The sequence below is a fragment of the Sorex fumeus genome, unplaced genomic scaffold (assembly GCF_029834395.1).
Source record: "Sorex fumeus unplaced genomic scaffold, SorFum_2.1 ptg000030l, whole genome shotgun sequence".
NCBI lineage: Eukaryota > Metazoa > Chordata > Mammalia > Eulipotyphla > Soricidae > Sorex > Sorex fumeus.
In genome coordinates, this window is record NW_026606087.1 from 16,343,634 (window position 1) to 16,363,433 (window position 19,800).

Here is a 19,800-nt window from a genome sequence, read left to right on the forward strand (position 1 = left end):
TGGTAAAGCAGGCGCCAAAGCCCTGCCTACTAATAAAGCGTGTCCGGATTCCCTGGTGTCCTGTCTTCCCTGTGGGACCCGTGGTTGTAGAAACTGGGGACCCTGGTTTGTCTCCTGAGGCAGGAGGTGTAGGAGTCATGGGTCAGAACAGAAACAGCACGGAGCTGGGAAGGGGCTGAGCCCTGGGGGGGACCCTGAGCCCTTTCTTTCAGCCGGCCATGTCTGGGGGGCTCCACTCCCCTGACTGCAGCATTCAGAGAGCTGAAAAGTGTCCATTGGAGGGGCAATGCAGGATTTTTATTTTGAGGAGCGGGGGAAAAAGCTGCTCATTCTCGGCCAGCCGGGCCATTTGTTCAATGTGAGGTCCAAGGGTGGCACTGTGTAGACTCTGGTGCCAAGAACCACCCCAACTATCCAGGTAGTGCTTGGGCAGCCTCCAGGGCTACACCCAGAGATGCTCAGGGGACCACCTGGGTTGGTGCATGCAGTGCAAGGGCTTGATGCCTTCTACTTCCTCTCTGGCCCCCATGAGATTTTTTCTGAGAGCTGGAGATTTGGCTCGGCTGAGGAACACATGTCTTGTGTGTGTGAGTCCCTGGGTTTGATCCCTGCCCCCCCCCCCCCACACACACACACACACCACACTTCCTTTTCTGGGTTTCACATTCCCTGGCCCTGCCTCTGTGCCTTAGGCACCGTCTTCAGGCAGCTCATCCACTGACCAGGGGCTCAGACATGGGCCTTTGACCCAGAGAGGCACAGAGACATCCCCAGCCCAGCAGGCTTGGAGAGGTGAGGGTCAACGTCCCTGGCAATGAGGGCAGCACCCCAGCTGCACGTGAGATGCATCTGAGGGGCACCATGGCCATGTGATTTCCTCCCCCACCCCCTTACCCCCTAAAGACCACACACACTTTAATTCAGATCTTCTCTCCACAGAGTTGCCGCCAGTCTTGGGGTCCCTCCACCCTGCTCCCCATCACACTCCATCCCCAAAGTGCATTCCCAAATCTCCTGTTTCTCCACCAGCAGGCCTAGCAACTGCCTGAGGGTCCCAGCATCCCTGGAGACTGGAGTGGCATGGACCTGGCACTCAGCACACACATGGCCAGCATCCTGGCTCCCGGGGCCCAGTGAAGACAGCAGGTGCTGTTCCAGCTGAGGGGTCAGAGCTGGCCTGGGCAATCTGGAAACGCCCTCCATGCCAGGAACCAGAGCAGCAGCAGGAGTGACCAGAGCAGGGGAAGGGGGCCCTGGCCCGTGGCTGTGGAAAGACAGAGAAACTTGTTTGGGGGAGAGGGTGTGGCTCAGGGGTCACTCCTGATGGGCACTGGAGGACCACATGGGGTGCTGGAGATTGAACCCAGGTCTGCTGCGTGCAAGGGAAGTGCCTTATCCACTGTGCTTTGGCTCCAGCCCTGGGAAAACTGATGTTCTTAGGGGTGAAGTGAAGCATAGGCAGAAATGAAGTGCTGGGATAGAGTGGGCACAGGACACATATGTGACAGCAGATGGAGACAAAGAGCAGGAGTGAGGGAGGAAGGAAACAGAGATGCAGACGCCTCCCGAGGCCAGCAGGTCCAGTCCCACCTCCTGGGACGCTGCAGGGTGAGCTGAAGCAGGGGGAGGGAGTGGGGGGGGGGTCCGAATGGGATTTCATGGTGCTGGTCTTTGTTTTCCTGTGTAAACCCTGGTCAGAGACATGCTGGTGGATCAAGGGCAAACCCCAAACTTTCCCAGGCTCAAATTCTATTTCAGAACATAAGCCAGGTGGGAGGTTTTGGTCCTGACTCTGCCACCATCTCTGTCAACTTGGGACCTTGAGCAAGTCACTTCTGTCTATGGGTGTCACTTTAGTTTGGCCTTGATGGTGCTTAGTCACTGCTCCAGCCCTGAGCAGCATCAGGGGCTGAGCATCGAACCTGAGGATTGCTCTCGGCATTGCCCTGGGGAGCGTGTAGTCAGTACCAGGGATTGAGCCTGTACTGTGTGCAAAGCATGATCACTGCCCCGTCTCTCTGGCTTCTCATTTGACTCTAAAATTAGGATGATTGGGGCTGGAGTGATAGCACAGCAGGTAGGGCGTTTGCCTTGCAAGCGACCAACCCGGGTTCAATTCCCAGCATCCCATATGTTCCCCTGAGCACCGCCAGGAGTAATTCCAGAGTGCATAGCCAGGAGTAACTCCTGTGCATTGCTGGGTGTGACCGAAAAAGAAAAAAAAGTTTGTTTTTTTATGAACAATAACCAAGTAGGGGCCCAATCCCAGGGTAGCCCGCTCACCCCCAAGGCTCCCCAGTTACCTGAGTCACCCAGATGGCAGGGCCCGGACTTGCACTGCTTGTCTGCGGGGGAGAAATGGGAGAGTCAGGACTTCAGTGGCCTCAGGACAGGAAGGACCCTCAGAGCTCTGTGGCCTGTGCCCTTAATCTAGGGTAAATTGCTGCGTTTTCTCCTCATTCTCCTTTTCTTTGCTGGGACCACCCTCCCCTTGTTCTGACCCAACCCGTGAGTGGCCCCAAGAACCCAGCCAGGCCCCATCTGGCCGCTCTTCAGTCTGCCTATAGCTTTCCTCCTGCCTCACCGCATCCCTCTTCCCAGCCTGGTCCCAGCCAAGGAGGGGCCCGGTCAGGTTTTTCCTTCGACTTCCTCATCTCCCTCCAGCCCCTGCTGCTGTCTGAAGCGGGGTCTAAAGCTGCCTGGGCCCTTTCCCAGCATAGACCCGGCCCCCAGCTTGCCTACAGCCTGGCGCTGAGGAGCTGGTGTGGGCCGGGGGTGGGGGGGAGGGGGAAAGTCCCTGGGCATCACGCTGCCAGCTGCAGCTCCTTCTGAGCTTACGAGTCCCAGGGGCTGGAGAAACAGAACAGGCGGTAGGGAGCTCGCCTTGCCCACATCCAACCTGGATTCACTTTTCAGCATCCTATATGGTTCCCTGAGTGCAGAGTCAGGAGTCATCCCTGAGCACTGCCGAGTGTGGCCCCCAAACAAAATCAAAAACGCCCAACAAACCAATTCCAATTGACCCCTGTTCCCTTGACTTCTGCTCCGGGTGGCCCTAGGATGCACAGGAACAGCATCACCACCTGCTCTAGTCTCAGCAGGAATGTAGGGGTGCAGCACTCAGCTGCCTCCTGCCCAGGCCACCTGCACAGCCTCCCCAACAGCACCGGAGTCTGCACGAATACTCCTTTGTGGCTCTGGCAATCTGGGTGCTTGTACTGAGGCTCGAGAGTGGTTCCTCCCAGCTTCTCAGGGGGAGAAAGTCCGGCTGGCACCGTGACCAAGCAAACCCTCTCGGAACCCCACCCCATCCCCGGCTCAGATAGTTCCAGGGACAGAAGCATTCCACCTGGGAATATGGGGCACCCCCTTTGGATGGAGGGAGCAGGAATACCGGAAAATAGTTTCTCCGCACTGTTGTCATGGGGTGATCAGGTTCACCATGACGTGTGTGCAGCAGTGAGGTGATGCCCAGTGAAGCCCAAGGTCTCAGCGGGGGTGCCAGACTTTCACTTCACACCCTTACCTGCTCCAGGAGGCTGAGTGTGGGGCCACCTGTCACACTGTTGGCTTTTTGTTTGTAGTGTCAGAGCCCAGGGCATGAGGGAGCCCCCCCTTCTGCACAGTGCTGTCCTGGAACAAGGTGCCCAGCTCACTTATCTTGGGGGGACTACCAAGCAGTGCTCTGGGGAACCCCCATGACCCAGGGGAGATGTAGCGAGGCTCTGCTGCTGCTGCTGCTGAGACCAGGGCCACAGCCGGTGGTGCAGGGGTGGGTGATCCCCGGTGCCTCGAGCATGCGTAGACTGCTCACCTCTGATGTACTCGCAGTTGTAGGTGCTGCGCTGGCCCAGCGCCCGGAGGTAGATGCGGGCAGGGCCCTGGGCTGGCCTGCTGGCGTTGATCACCTGGAAGGTCTCGAAGGGGGGGATGAGCACCTCCTCCTCCCCAGGAAAGAAGGAGTAGCCCCGGATAGGCGCCCCGAGGCAGGTCCAGATGCCGAAGAAGGTGTCCTCCCCAAACTGCTGGGCGGCCACGTTCTGCAGAGACGCAGAGGCAAAGCCCCCCAGCCTGACAGTGGCCCCGGGCCCCTCGGGCCGGAAGCGCAGGCCGTGGACCCCCCGGAACACCTGGCGGCACTGCGGTGTGCGCTGGCCTCTGGCCAGCAGCTGCAGGGCCTCGGTCAGCAGGAAGTGGAGGGTCTTGAAGGGGAAGTGGTGGAGGTAGTGGGTGCGGGAGCGGCCAGCCTCGCGCACGGCCGTGTTGAACGCCTTGTGCAGTGGGCTGTTGGCAGTGTAGGCCAGGAGGGCCACCCCGTGTTCGTCCCGGAAGCCGGGGGGCGGTGGGGGCGGCCGCGTGGTGCTGAGGCCCCACTCGGGTCCCCAGGCCCGGCGCTCCTGCCACTGGCTGCTGGCCAGCGCCCAGCTGTCCGCGTACACTTTGTTGGCCAGGAACTCGGTGCGGTTGAGGTCGGGGAGCGCCGCCCGCATTGCCGCCATGCAGCCGGAGTACTGGTCATCAAAGGAGGCCGGGGCCATGTCCAGCGGCGTCTCTTTGGAGAAGAGGTCTCGTATGGCCAGGGGATGGCCCTGGCCCTGAGGGAGAGGGAACGACAAGGACCAAAAGGGTGGGCTCAGGGCCGAGTGGGACAAAGTCCAGGGGGGAGGACGCTGGCCTGGCATGCGCTGACCTGGGTTGGATGCCCACCACCTCCTATGGTCCCTCAAACCCTCTAGGACCCCTGAGCACAGCCAGGTAGGGGCTGAGCACCCAGCATGCCCCTGATATACTGAGGTACATCCTCAGACCCAGACACACCCCAATGGCAGGGCAGTGCAGACCCCTAGGCTGGGGTCCAAGGCTGTTCCCTCAGCCTGAACAATGCCCAAGGGAAGCATCAAGCAATCTCCCCTCCCCCTGCTCCTCCTTCTGAAGGCAGGTGTAGCTCCCCTTTCAGCTCTCTGCTGGTGAGGACCCCCCGGCTGTGCCCTTACCTGGCATGTGGTCAGGAGGCCCATGGACACAAGGAGCAGAGACAGGGCGGCTGGAGGAGTCTTCATGGTGAAGGCGACCCTGGGCAAGTTACCGTCTCTCTTTGGGTCTCTGTTTCCTCATCTGGAAAAACGGGGGAGTTCATTTGTACGGCTTAACAAACCTTAGGCAAAGGGTCGTAAAGCTGCATCTGTGCCACCCCCAGAGCTTGGCACAGACAGAGGTTCAGAAGACCGAGTTAGGCCCCTTCTGGCTGGCAAGAACATAGGCGACTTCCTGGAGGAGGTGACAAGTGAGCAGGAGTGAACCAGGCTTCACTCAGGCACTCAGGGAGGCAGAGAACCCGCACCTCCTCTGGACGGGCACACCGAGGGTCTGAGGTGGCTCGGAGAGGGATAACAGTGTCTGAGTCAGGGCTATGTTTTTTAAATTTTCTCTTTTGCTTTCTTACAAAGTAATACATGTTTGTAAAAAAAAATGCACGAATAATTTTAGGAATAAATCACAGAGCCAAGTTCACTTTCTTCTTTTGGTCTTTCCTTTTGGTTTTGCAGTGCCAGGGATCAAAAGGCACGCAAAGTGTGTGCTCATCCTGTTGAGTTATGCCCGACCCTCGCTTTATTTCCTCCTCTTCTATTTGCTCTCGAACCCTACAGTAAAGGGGCAGCCTTCAGGACTGTGCATGTACAGATTTTGCAGTCTTTAGATATACTTACATGGGTTTTGGTATTCAGACTTACTCATTTTTTTTTTCAAAAAAGAGGAATGGAACATACTTACCTAAATATATTCTGTGACCTTTCCCCTTAGAAAATATGTTGATGGCCTCCCTTCCACGTCTCACACATCTTTTTCTTTTCCCGTTTTGGGTCACACATTGGCAATGTTCAGGGGTTACTCCTGGCTCTGCACTCAGGGATCACTCCTGGAGGTGCTGGGGAGACCATATGGGATGCCCAGGATTGAACCTGGGTCGGCCACATGTAAGGCAAGCACCTTACCTGCTGTACTATCATTCTGGACCCTTGTCCCATGTTGGATAACATTAGTTTGTCCTTGCACCTCCCAGAGGGAGCTTAGGTTTACTGAGTTACTCCCACCACAGTGCTCCCAAGGTACACCCAATTCCATCAGGCACTAATAATCCGATATTGCTTTTCTCTTTCCTCTATGTCCTTTGCATGGCTTAGCAATGTCCTTTTTGTATAGATACAAGAAGACAGTTGATGCGATTCTTTTGTAGCATGGAAGTTAATCAACTCTGAAAAATATTTACTCTTGGACATCCATCATATTTACTTGGCTTAAGCCTTAGTTGCCCTTTCTTCCTGTCATTGTCACTGTCATCCCATTGTTCATCGATTTACTCGAGTGGGCACCAGTAATGTCTCCATTCGTCCCAGCCCTGAGATTTTAGCAGCCTCTCCTTTTATTTTTTTAAAATGTAGGAGTATTACTATTTATTCAGCCATTGATTAGGCTGATTGTATTGGGCATAAACTCCACCTTACTTTTTTTTCTTCTTATAAATTTATTTGGGTTGGAGTGATAGCACAGCAGGTAGGGTGTTTGCCTTGCACGCAGACAATCTGGCTGACCCAGGTTCGATTCCTCCACCCCTCTCAGAGAGCCCGGCAAGCTACCAAGAGTATCTCGCCTGCACGGTAAAGCCTGGCAAGCTACCTGTGATGTATTCGATATGCCAAACACAGTAACAAGTGTCACAATGGAGACATTACTGGGCCCGCTCGAGCGAATTGATGAACAACAGAAGGATAGTGACAGACAGTGACGGTGATAAATTTATTTATTGAATCACCGTGAGAGCAGTTACAAAGCTTTCGGGTTTAAGTCTTGGTCATACAATGATGAAACACCCGTTCCTTCACCTGTGCCCATTCTCCACCACCAAAAACCCCAGTATAACCCCATCCCACACCCTCCCCCTACCTGTGATGCAGATGATTTCTACGTTACTCTCTCTCCACTTTGATTACATTCAATATTTTGACACCAGACCCACCATTATTATTTGGGATTTTACCCCAACACTCAGATCTAGCAGCCTCTGCTTACTTGTCTTTCCCAATGATTGGGGGCTCTTTCAGGGTCAGGGGAATTATTACTTAGTGAAGTAATTGTTATTCTTCCTAACACCCCCAAAAGTACGGTCCCAGCAATGGACAAGGATGGACTCAGGGAAAGCAGTAATCTACCCTGCACTAAAAAGGGACAAGCTAAGCACCATAAGAAGTATAATAAGTTAAGAGTGCGATCATGGAACAAACCCTAACTCTGTCATGACCCCAACAGAAATAACTGAATAAGGACCCTGCTGGGGTTAGGAAAGAGTAACCTGGCCTGAGGACTGTAGTCTGGAATATATACCGAGATGTCCCCAGGAAGTCAACCTTAAAGGTTGAATTAAGCTTAAAACTTAATATATCTCTTACTGTGTTCATACAAAATGACTAGATATATTAGTAAGAAGCACATTTAATGATTGTCTAAATGGATTACTAAGGAAAGGAGAAAGCAATACGCCCTTATGGAATCTGACACTTGAGTGGATCTCCTAGTAATCTAGAGTGCTGAATCCCCAGATAAGACTTTGTCCCTAAGTTAATATCTTAGAAGAACTTCCCTAAAAGGAGGGGCTTTCAGAAACTGGAAGAAACCTGAATGCCCAAGAACAGATGACTGGTTAAAGAAACTTTGGTACATCTACACAATGGAGTACTATGTAGCTGTTAGAAAAGATGAAGTCATGAAATTTACATACAAGTGGTACAACATGGAAAGTATCATGCTAAGCGAAATGAGTCAGAAAGAGAGGGATAGACATAGAAAGATTGCATTCATCTGGGGGATCTAAAGTAACAAAATATGAGATTAATACCCAAGAATAGCTGAGATCAGCACCAGGAGGATTACTCCATAGCTTAGTGGCCAGTCGGGCATTCTAGAGGAAAGGGCAGCTCAGATAGAGAAGGGAACACCAAATAAAGGGTGTTTGGAGGATCCTCCCAGGAGGGGAGATGCATGTCGAAAGTAGACTATGGACTGAACATGTTTGCCACTCAATGCCTCTTTTGCAGACCACAACACCCAAAAGAAGAGAGAGAACACAGGGGATTGCCCTGCCACAGAGGCAGGGGGGGATGGGGGGGATGGGGGTGGGGGGGATATCATCCATGGTGGTGGAAAATGGGCACTGGTGGAGGGATGGGTATCTGATCACTGTATAATCAAACCCAAGCACAAAAAATTGTAAATCTACAACTGTACCTCATGGTGTTTCACTAATAAAAAAAATTTTTAAAAAGGAGGGGCTTTATATCTGCTTATTGTTATGATAATATTCAACCCCACCTATGTATACCCCATCCTCCACGATTTCTGATTTCCATATAACTATGCTGTAAGAGAGAAGTAGGGAAGAAATAAATGGTGACTGATTAACAACCAGCCTGGGGCCCTGCTGCTCCCTCCCTGCTACTTCACTTCATCTGGCTGTCGGCTGGCTAGGGGAATAGTTCTCTACCATTGAACGCATGCGTCATGCACCCATAGTTTGAACTCACAGTCCCGCACATCTTGCTCATAATAAATGGGGGCCAGAGAGATAATACAGCAGGCCAGGCACGTGTGCAGACCCCTTGAGCTGCCTCCCCCTTCTCAGGCTCTTCATTTTTTCTGGCCCTGTGTTGTGAGTTTTTGAGATACTCTGGAGTCCTTGTCATCTCTCTCTCTCTCTCTCTCTCTCTCTCTCTCTCTCTCTCTCTCTCTCTCTCTTTCTTTTTTTTTTTAAACCAAGTTACTCCTGACTCTGCACATGGGAATTACTCTTGGCAGTGCTTGGAAGAACTATGTGGGATGGTGGGATGTCAGGGAGAAAACTGAGGTAGGCGGCATGCAAGGTAAGTGCCCTGCCACCCACTGTGCTATCACTGATCGCTCTGGCCCTGTCTCTCTCTCTCTCTCTCTTTCTTCTCTCCCTCCCTCTCTCTCTCTCTCTCTATTTTTCTTTTTTGCTTTTTGGGTCATACCTGGTGATGCACAGGGGTTACTCCTATCTGCACTCAGGAATTACTTCCGGAGGTGCTCAGGGGACCATATGGGATGCTGGGAATCGAACCCAGATCGGTAGCATGCAAGGCAGACGCCCTACCCACTGTGCTATCGCTCCAGCCCCTCTTTTTTTTAAGTGTAGGAGTAATGGTAATTATTCAGCCATTGATGAAACTGATTGAATTGGGCATGACCTCCACATTACTTTTTAAAAAAAATTTTAAATTGGATATCCGTGAGATAGACCATTACAAGGCTGTTCATAATTGGGTTTCGTCATACAATGATCCAGCTACCATCCCTCTACCAGTGCACATTTCCCACCACCAATGTCCCCCGTTTCCCCACCACCATTCCACAACACCCCCAACCTCCAACCCCATCCCCAGCCTCCCTCAGTGGGAGGCACTTTCCTTCTTATTCTGTCTCTCTCCTTTTCCTTTTGTGCATTTCAAGATAGGTGCTAAGAGGTCATGGTGTTTGTTCAGGGCACTCAGTATTTTTATAAGGATGGTAAGGCTAGAGTAACTTTTCAATTGGGTGGCAGCTTTGGGGTGTGGATGTGACTTTCCAGGCTTCCAGAAGTACATTGAGATGGGTGAAGGTAGCCCAATCTGACCAAGAGAAAGCCTGGAGATTTCAGTAAAAAACCCGCATACCAGAATTTTCAGCAGATTATATCTTGGTGAGGTCCGTCCTAAAACAGTAGAGTTAGGCCGGGGGTATAGCAGTGATTTTGGATTGTGAAAGAAAGCAGCTGCCAGGGTCTCTGTTTGGGTGGGCCCCAGGCCAACCCGCCCCCCTCCAATTTACCCCAGTCTGTTCATCCGTGAGTGGGTCTGAGATTAACAGTGGCTTTTGATCTCTTTGGAAATTTATTTATAGTTCTGGGGGCTGGAGCAATAGCACAGCGGGTAGGGCATTTGCCTTGCACATGGCCAATCCAGATTCAATTCGATTCCCAGCATCCCATATGGTCCTCCGAGCACTGCCTGGAGCAAGTCCTAAGTGCATGAGCCAGGAGTAACCCCTGAGCATCGCCGGGTGTGACCCCCCCAAAAAAAGCAAAAAGAAACCTGAAAATTTATGGTTCTCTGAAGCAACCGGTAGTAGAGCTTACACGGTGGCTCTGGAGTTGGTTCGTGGGGGTGATTGCCAGTGCTTCCATGAGTATTAGGAAGTGGGAGGAGGTAGCCCATCCCGACTCCGAGAAAGCCTGGAGATCTCAGTCACAAAGCTTGCATACCAGAATTTTCAACAGATTATATCTTGGTGAGCTCCATCCTAAGAAGGTCGAGCCAGATTTTATATATTTATATACATATAGCAGTGATTTTGGATTGTAAGAGCAAGCGGCTGCTGGGGGCTCTGCTTGGGCGGGCACATCTTGTCCTCTTTTTTAAAAATATATATTCATTTTGGGGGTCACACTTGGTTGTGCCAAGGGCTTACTCTGTGCTCGGGGATCACTCCTGATGGTGCTCAGGGGACGGACCACATGGGGTGCCGGGGATTGAATCAGGGTTGGCCGTGTGCTAGGCAAACACCCTACCTGCTGTACTATAGCTCTGGCCTCATTAATTCCTCTTTAGACTTTATCTAGTCTAGGGAGGGAGGCTTGTTCTAGCCCAGGCCATATTAATTTGATGTCGGAAGAGTCTTACATACCATCCCCAAAATCACCTGTTCACCTCAGAAAGTTATGGGTATCATGGTCCATTCAGCAATTCATCAAATATTATATATTAATACCTCCTGCTGTACGGCAGAGCCTGGCAAGTTACCAGTGGCATATTCAATATGCCAAAAACAGTAACAAGATTGAGTCTCATTCCCCTGACCCTGAAAGAGCCTCCAATATGGCAGCGTTGGGAAAGATGAGAAAGGAGAGGCTGCTAAAATCTCAGGGCTGGGACGAATGGAGACGTTACTGGAGCCCGCTCCAGTAAATCGATGAACAATGGGATGACAGTGATACAGTGATACCTCCTGCTGTGCCTTTACTCTACCACCCTCTTCCCCTACCTGACTCCCCTGCTAATGCCTTCTCCAGGGAGCAGGGAGAATTACATGGTTCTAAAGCACAGCTTATCCTCTTTCTTACCTGCTCAAGACTTCTGTGGCCTGGGGTCAGAGCTATAGTACAATGGATAGTGTCTTGGTCTTGCACAAACTGACCAAGGTTAATCCCTAACATCCCATATAGTTCCCTGAACACTGCCAGAAGTGATCCCTAAGTGCAGAGCCAGAATAACTCCAGAGCACCGTCAGTATAGCCCCCAAACCAAACAAGTCTTGAGTGAGGGGGTGCTGTCCTAAAAGGAAAAAACCCAAGACTCTTGTGACCCAAAACTGACGGAAAGAAATGCCTCAAATGTAAAAATGCAAAAATGAAAATTATGAGGGGAAAGATGCAAATGCAGAGGAAGAAAAAAAGTGAAACAAAAGTCTCTGAGCCAAGGAGTGAGCAGAAGACAACTCAGAGGACTGAGCATTGAGCACTGAGCACTCTTTGCATGTAGGAGCACTGAGCATTGAGCACTGAACACACTTTGCATGCAGCTCCCCGGCATTTAAGTCCCCATGGTCCACCACTGGGAGGCTCTGCTCGCTCCCTCCCATGTGGCTCTGCTCAGAGTTGTACGCTGTGGATGCCAATAGCCCCATGCACTTCCCGCTGCCACACTTCAGTCTTGCTGTGCTGCTTATGCGCCGTCTCTCCTCCTGGCCTGTGAGTTCCTTGAGAGCAGGGGCCAAGTACAGCCCTTTCAGGCAGAGGTATAGCTCAGGGAGTGAGCATGTGCCTTGCTTGTGGGAAGCTCTGGGTTTGATACATACCTTGGCACCACCGCCAACACAAAGAAATTAAAACAGTCTAAGGCATTCATTCATTCCCTGTCTCCAGAGCTCAGCCCAAGGCTGGGCGCAGGTGGGCCTCTGCTGACAACCTTGAAGTTTTTGTGGTTGCAGGTCACAATGCAGATCACTGCTTTGCAGGCAGATTGTAACTTTGGTGATCAGTGTTGGGGGGATTGAGAGTGGGCAGGGAGGCTATGGGAGTTGAGGGAGTGGAGGGATCGGGAAGTCTCTTTCCAGATTCCTTTCTGTCCTCTCCTTCTGCTTGGGGCTCTTGTCTTCCCTCCTCCAAGTCCAATTATCTTCCTCCTCGATCCCCACATTTCCCGATGGCCCCAAACTACTCTAAGATCCCCAACCTCTCTAGAGATGCTGTGAGCAACCTCATCTAAAGATGCTGTGAGCTGATGTTGATGGCCTTACCCAATACCCCACCAAATTCATGTTGAAATCCTAATGCCTGAGAGTCAGAAGTGGCGTCCGGGGTGGGAGTGATAGTACTAAGGAGATCATGAGAATGAATGGCAGAAGAGTTACATAAAAGAGACCCCACATAGTTATTTAAAGTGACAATCTGCAGCACTCAGGTGTGGCCTTGGGACCCTGAGCACAGGCCCATGAAGTCAAGTACCTCTAGAAATGTCCTTCAGGCCTTGTCCCCTAAAAACATTTTGTTTATTTTGGGGTGCTCAGGGCTTATTCCTGGCTCTGTGTTCAGGAATCACTCTTAGCAGGACTTTGGGGACCATATGGGGATTGAACCTGAGTTGGCTGTGTGCAAGGCAAGTACCCTACCCGTTGTACTATCTGTCTGGTGCCCATTTAAAAAATTTAAACAAGGGAGCAAGATGATTTCTCAAAGGGCTAGAGTGCATGCTTTGTTGCATATGGCCTGAGTTCAGTTCCAAGCACCACATGGTCCTCCCGAGCACAGCAGAAAGCAGCCCCCAAACCCAGCACCAAGAGGCAGATATGGTTCAACCACAAAGACAAAACTTTAAACCAAAAGACTCCCTCGCACCAGAGCTCTCCAGCCCCTTCCTCTACGTGAGGACCCTGAGAAAGTGGCCACTGTGAGTCACAAAGCATCTCCCACCCCTTGCTGGCGCCCTCGCCTTGGACTTCCAACGCCCCCAAATGTAAAATGTGAAAGCTGTTCTAAGTGACCCCCTCAGTGGTATTTGACTTTAGCAGCTAGAAAGGGCAAAGATAAAAATGTCCATGAGACTTTCCCTAATGTTTTCTAAAGCCCCACTATGAATATTCCCAATTTTCCCTTTCCAAAGGGTCTTTCTCTCCCAGACGGGGGATGAGGGGACCCTTACCTGTTCGCTGGGGAGGACGTAGATCTCCTGAGGGCCTCTGGGCATGGAGGGCAGATTTCTCCTTTATACCGGCACCCCACAGCTGCTGGGAAATGTGACACTCCCCCATCTATTTCTGGAAGTCCCCTCTGGGTCAGGACGCCAGCTTCTGTCCAGCCAGCCCCAGGCCAGTTCTCCTCTCATAAAGAGGAGATCCCCGAGTTTCCTTTCATCTCTTGGGAACTCTCTTAGGGTTCCAGGCCTTGGGATGGCAGAAACCATTTCCCAAGTCAGAGAGTGGAGAGAGGGCAAAGCTATGACCAGGTGACGGTCAACCAAAGGCCCAGGTGCCCCAGACATCTTTTTCTGCTCCAGCAGGTGTGTGCAAGAGGCCACTGAGATTCGTATGGGATGCTATTTTCCACAATTTTATGAGTCAGTTTTTTTTATCCTATCCAGAGGGGGTGACTCCTGATTTTCTAATCTAGGAGAAAATGGGGTGGCCAGTCTCCTTAGAAGGGGCAAAAGAACTTGTCTTGAGTTGTTTGCCTCGACAGGCTGAGTGTGTGCTTTGCCCACAGGAGACCCCACTCCAATCGCTGGCAGGGCATAGGTATTCGTGCCCCTGCCCCTGCGAAACAAACAAAAAACCAGCAATAAAAAGAATTTGCCAGTTACCATCCTAGTATGGGGAGACATCACTCTATCCACCTTTTATTGTTGTTTTGGGGTGATACCCGGCAGTGTTCACAGTTTACTCTTGGCTTTGCAGTCAGGAATCTCTCCTGGTGGTGTTTAGGGGACTATATGGGATGCTGGGGATCGAATCCACGTTGGTACAGGCTCCTCTCTTCCACCTTCTTCCCAGGCTTCTTCAAGTCAGACCCCTGAGTTGTTTTGTGTATATATATATATATATATATATATATATATATATATATATATTATAGTATATATATTATATATATGGGAGCACTTCATGCTTAGGGGTCACTCTTGCTGGGCTTGGGGGACCATATGGAATGCTGGGGATGCAACCCAGGTTGGCCACTGAGCAGGGCAAGTGCCCTACCTGCTGTACTATTGTTCTGCCTTCCTTTTGATAGCCAGGAAGCCTCTTTGGAGAAGCAGAGTTGGGAAAAGGATGGCAGAGAGGAGCTAAATGAAGGAGCCAGACCCAGAGGGAGGCCTTGGGGTAAAGTATAACCTCTTATGGCAGCCCAGCGCCAGTCGGCAGCCTGTTAAATGGGAACATCCAGGACCCCCAACTTTTCAAGCCACTTGGGGGGGGGGTGAAACCTGCCGCTCTAAGAAAGCTCTTCCCAGAGCCACTCATGATCCCGCAGCTGCCCCCTCTCCCATGACCTCCTTGGGGCGTCCAAAACTCAGCGCCAGGCTATTTATAGAGCGCATGCAGGAGGGGCACAGGCCCGGGGTTATGAACACGGGGACGCTGGGGTCTGGGGAAGGGCGGGGTGCACCAAACCCCGCTCTCCCCCATGACCCCGCTCCCCAGGAGCTGAGACTGTTGCTCAGCCTTTGGTCCAACCCCGACAAGGATAAATGTCGGGGCGGAGCAGGGAGGTGGGGTACGGTAAAGGGGATGTCCCGCCACACTTGACCCAACGGGTGGTCATACGCAAATAAATGCAAATGAGCGAATGCGTAGGCGGTGACCCCTTGGAGGACGAACCCTAATGCGGCTCCCTCGGCTCGGGGGTGGGCCCCCGCCCCCAATCAGGCCCACTCGAGGAGCCGGTCCAGTCTTATAAGCCCCCTCCGCAACCTGGGGCTCTCCCTGAAGCCCCCCAAGAAACGGTCCCGGGGAAAGAAGTCGCCATCCCGGGGAAGGGGGACACGCTGGCCCCCACCGCGCTGGTCACCGCGCCGGGCGGTGTCGGGTTACGGCCGAGGGGGCTATAGTTAGCCGGGACTTGGACTCAGCGGGGACAGCGCGACCGCTGGGTCCTGGCACCCAGTCCCCTCTCCCGCGGGGCCGGTCACCGCTCCGCCAGCAGCGGTGAGAGAGAAGATCGCGGGTGGGCGGCTCGGGAGCTGCGACCCCCGTCGCCCGGGGCTGGGGGCTCCTCCCTCTGCCCCACGGACGCGCCCTGCGCCCCGCCCTGTGCCCTACCCACTGTCGCGGCCCCTCCCCGGCCGGGCCCGAGCCCTGGGTCCCCTCCCCCGAGCGGAGAAGGGGGTCCAGGTCTCCGTCCTGCGGTCCATCCACCGGACCCCAGCCGGCCGCTCGACCCACTCTAAGTCTCCCCGGAGCTACGATGCTGGCGGCGCTGCTGCTCGCCCTTCGCTGCCTCGGCTTCCACATCGCCTGGCAGGTAACGGGACAGGACAGGACGGGAACAACAGTAGGGGGCGACCCTGAGCAGGCAGACGAGGTGGGTGGGTGGAGGAGGGGAGGAGAAAGTAGGGACTCCTCAAAAGGAACCCCAAGTTCCTATTCCCTCTCCCAGGACCGCTACCTTTGCATGGGGGAGGTGGGGGACTTGGGCCTGCTGTCTTCTTCCTTTAGCTCATTCCTCCTCACAGACCTTTGCCCATTTTGGGGTGAGCAGAAGAGGACTCTGGAGTTTTAGCTGTGCCTTGCTGTGAGACAGAAACAGTAGAAGGATGCACAGTGTCTGGTCACTCATTGGTTAGGGCTGGGCTGGCCATGGTGGACTGAGTCTTAGCCAGAGCCTGCATCGTCTAGCCCCACTTCCGGCGTCCGTCTTGGGAACCTCTCTGACAAGACTGCTGCTTTTAGGATGTTGGAAGTGAAGTTCTCAACCATACTATGTCAAGTTGAGAATCAGAAGTCAAAAAAAGGGAAGAGACTTAGGGCCTGGGGGCTGGCTCAGTGGCTAAAGGCACCTTTGACCTGGAGTCTGGAATCTCCAGGTCAAAGCTCTGCGTGCACGACTCCGAATTTGATCTCTGAGCAGCCCTGGGAGTGACCCCCAGACATTGTGCCAGGAGTAACCCCTGAGCACTCCTGAACACACAAAACCAGAAAGTGCCCGCCTTCCAGTCGAGAGGCCCTGAGCTCCATCCCTGGTCCCTCCCGCATGCACCAAGTGCAGCCACATCCCTTGACAACGGAGCGTGTGCTCTCTGGCACACCTAGGCCAGGTGTGTGCAAGCAATGCAACTGAGGGGTGTGACTGTCACCCAGCGAGCCTGTGTGTGAGCACCACAGTGACCCTAAGTGAGCGCTGCACCCACAACGGGCTTAGCACAGCTAAAAAGAGTGTGTCCCCTGCCAGCATTTGAGCAGACCCCATGGTGGGAGCATGTCATCCAGTGATACCCCCCCAGCCATGTGCGTGCTACCCTGGTTGTTACCACAGCAGGAGCAACAGAGGGAAGGGTGGGGGAATGGTGCCTTGCCCTGGATTCTATAGAAAGTAGGCAGCGAAGTCAGGATTTGAACCTATGTGGGTCTGAATCTAGTACTTAAGTGTTATTTAAGGCCTTGGGCTCCTGCCAAGTTAAAATGAATGATAGTGAGGGTTTTTTTCCTTTGTTTTGGGGGGGACGATGCTCAGGTGTGATCCCTGTTGGTCTCAGGTGACCATAGACCCAGGGTCAACCACATGTAAAATAAGGTGCTGACTTCCTGTACCATCTCTCTTATCTTGGCTCTGCTTCCTCAAGCTCTCTTTTTCTTTTCATTTTTTTGTTTGTTTTTTTGGGCCACACCTGGCATGATTTAAGGGTGACTCCTGGCTCTGCTCTTAGGAATCACTCCGGTGGGCCTGGGAGGACTATGTGGAGGGCTGGAAATCAAACTTGGGTCAGCTGCATGCAAAGGCAAGTGCCCTACCTGCTGTACTATCTCTATTCTTTTTTTTTTTTTTTTTGGTTTTGTGGGCCCCTCCTGGTGATGATCAGGGGTTATTCTTGATTGATGGCTCTGCACTCAGAAATTATTCTTGGTATTGTTCAGAGGACCATATGGGATGCTGGGGCTTGAATCTGGGTCGGCTGCATGCAAGGTGAGCCCCTTAGCCTACTGGATATCTTTCCAGCCCCCCTGGCTCTCTTTTTCTTTTTCTTTTTCTTTTTTTCATTTTGGGTCACACCCGGTGATGCACAGGGGTTACTCCTGGCTCATGCACTCAGGAATTACTCCTGGCGGTGCTCAGGGGACCATAGAGGGTGCTGGGTCTTGATCCTGGGTTGGCTGCATGCAAGGTGAGTGTCTTAACCTGCTGTACTATCTCTCCAGCGCCCTGGCTCTCTATTTCTTAACTAATCTGCCACCAAGCCCCTGAGTGGTGCTCTGAAGCTACTGCCTGTGCTCCAGGGGTTCTCTTTCCCTTGACTCTGCAGGCACAGGCTGTGCCCATCCTGCTCCTGGGCCTGGCTCCAGACACCTTCGATGACGCCTACGTGGGCTGTCAGGAGGAGATGGAGGGGAAGGCAGCGGCCCTGCTCCAGGAAGAGATGGCCAGCCACGCCCTGCTGCGAGAGTCCTGGGAGGCAGCCCGGGAGGCCTGGGAGCACAGGCGTCAAGGGCTCACCCTGCCCCCTGGCTTCAGGGCCCAGCACGGAATCGCCATCATGGTCTACACCAACTCGTCCAACACCTTGTACCTAGAGCTGAACCAGGCCGTGCGCTCTGGTGGCGGCTCCCGGGACCTCTACCTGAGGCACTTTCCCTTCAAGGCCTTGCACTTCTACCTGACCCGGGCTCTGCAGCTGCTGCAGGGGAGTGGGGGCTGCCGTGGGGGGCCTGGGGAGGTGGTGTTCCGAGGTGTGGACACCCTGCACTTTGAGCCCAGGACACTCGGGGACACTGTCCGCCTGGGTCATTTTGCCTCCAGCTCCCTGGATGAGGCCATAGCCCGCAGGTTCGGTAATGCCACCCTCTTCTCTCTAAGGACTTGCTTTGGGGTCCCTATCCAGGCCTTGTCTGTGTTTCCCGGGGAGCGTGAGGTGCTGATTCCCCCGCACGAAGTTTTCCTAGTCACCAGTTTCTCCCAGGACGGGGGCAGGAGCCTTGTGACTCTCCGGAGCTATAATCAGACCTGCAGCCACTTCAACTGCGCCTACCTGGGGGGTGAGCTGTGCTTGGGTGCAGCCGGATGGCAGGGAGGAGGGTGTGTGTGTGTGTGTGTGTGTGTAGGAACCCACAATGGGACGTTGAGGGGTGGGAGTGAGCCATAAGTCTCCTTTTCTGCTCACTGGGCTCTGCAGCTCTTGAATGCTCTGAGTCTTCTGAGATCTGCCAATATTCTCGAAGGTTCTGAGATATCTGCTGCAGAGGCTAAGAGGCCCAGAGCTCTGGGTGGCTAAGCAGTCAGCCAAGGGACTGAGCGAAGGGACAGGGGCCCCCTCAGTTCTCAGGAGGGCTTGACAGGGCTGAGGCCATAGAAGGAGTGACCGAGGGGACAGATTTCCTGGGAAGCCAGAAGCATGCATGCAGGGGGAAGGGAAGGCAGGGTGTGAGGGCAACATGGGGTACCTGAGCCTGGCCACAGGGCCTCACTGTGGTGTCTGTTGCAGGGGAGAAGAGGCGGGACTGTGTATCTGCACCAAGTGAGTCACCCTCCTGCCCTGCATGGTGGCCGCATCGACGCCTCCTGCCCTGTTGGGCCCTCTCTCACCTCCTTTTCTTCTCTCGCTAGCAGAGGTCCAGCCAGGCCCCCCCTCCAAAGAAGCCTTGCCTCTGAACTTCCAGAAGACCTTGCCCACGCCTCCCAGGAGAGTCCAGTTCTCGGAAGCAGGGCCCTGAGAACGTCGTGTCCACCACGCAGGGCTCCTGAGGGAGTGGACAGTCTTGACCAGAGGAAAGGGCCCGGCAGACGGCCTGAAGGAGCAGGCACGTGGCTGTGGACCCAGATTATTGGGGGATTCTGAGACCTGTGCGGGTGCCCCAGCTCCACAGGACACGCGAAGGAAGGCACATCAGGGACGGCCACTCGATTAAAGAGCAATGCAACACGGTGACCCAGTCTCATGGTGGTTTATTCCAGGAGACAGGCTGCACTGCGGGTGGAGACTCTGAGGGAGGAGGGGCTTCTCCATGCCTCCCGGGTAGGCTTCCGGTCACACACCAGGGGTTCCTTCCACAGGGAAGGCAGGAGGGGCTGCAGGTGGGGGCGGAAAGCCAAGGAAAGGACAATAACCCCCTCTCAGCTGCCAGAGTTTATATTGAGTTCAGGCCCCTGCACCTCAAGACAAGCTTTTTTTTTTTTTTCTTTTTTGGGACACTCCCAGCAATGGTGAGGGGTTACTCCGGGCTCTGCACTCAGGAATTACTCCTGGCAGTGCTTGGGGGACCATATGGGGTGCCAGGGATTGAATCTGGGTTGGTCATGTGCCAGGCAAGCACCCTACCTGCTGTACCATTGCTCCAGCCCCAGGCCCAGCTCTTTTCACTGAAGGTTTCTGTTTGGCTGGTTGGTTGGTCTGTTTTTTTTTTTCTTTTTAGAAGATTATTTTATTTATTTTTATTTACTTATTTTTTCTTTTTGGATCACAGCTGATGATGCTGTGGGTTACTTATAGCTCTGCATTCAGGAATTACTCCTGGCTGTGCTCAGGTGACAATATGGAGTGTTGGGGATTGAAC

The 19,800-nt window shown here is 53.3% G+C and overlaps 2 protein-coding genes across 3 annotated transcripts; one reads left to right on the forward strand and one right to left on the reverse strand.

Annotated features, from left to right (window-relative positions):
- Positions 1 to 646: 646 nt before the first annotated feature.
- ART1 (ADP-ribosyltransferase 1) lies at positions 647 to 13,305 on the reverse strand. The gene is made up of 5 exons (XM_056116207.1): positions 13,245 to 13,305; positions 4,995 to 5,115; positions 3,815 to 4,595; positions 2,304 to 2,345; positions 647 to 1,264 (listed from the first exon to the last, which is right to left on the reverse strand). The coding sequence occupies exons 2-5, from the start codon at positions 5,058 to 5,060 to the stop codon at positions 1,167 to 1,169; spliced, it is 987 nt and encodes a 328-aa protein (XP_055972182.1). The 5' UTR covers positions 5,061 to 5,115; positions 13,245 to 13,305; the 3' UTR covers positions 647 to 1,166.
- Positions 13,306 to 15,089: 1,784 nt separating this feature from the next.
- On the forward strand, positions 15,090 to 19,168 carry ART5 (ADP-ribosyltransferase 5). Of its 2 annotated transcripts, none has more exons than XM_056116172.1 (4): positions 15,090 to 15,559; positions 17,556 to 18,285; positions 18,732 to 18,764; positions 18,854 to 19,168. In XM_056116172.1, the coding sequence occupies exons 1-4, from the start codon at positions 15,503 to 15,505 to the stop codon at positions 18,958 to 18,960; spliced, it is 927 nt and encodes a 308-aa protein (XP_055972147.1). In that variant the 5' UTR covers positions 15,090 to 15,502; the 3' UTR covers positions 18,961 to 19,168. The 2 variants fall into 2 exon arrangements, with proteins under 2 accessions (XP_055972147.1, XP_055972148.1); XM_056116173.1 differs by having other exon boundaries at positions 18,857 to 19,168.
- Positions 19,169 to 19,800: the final 632 nt, after the last annotated feature.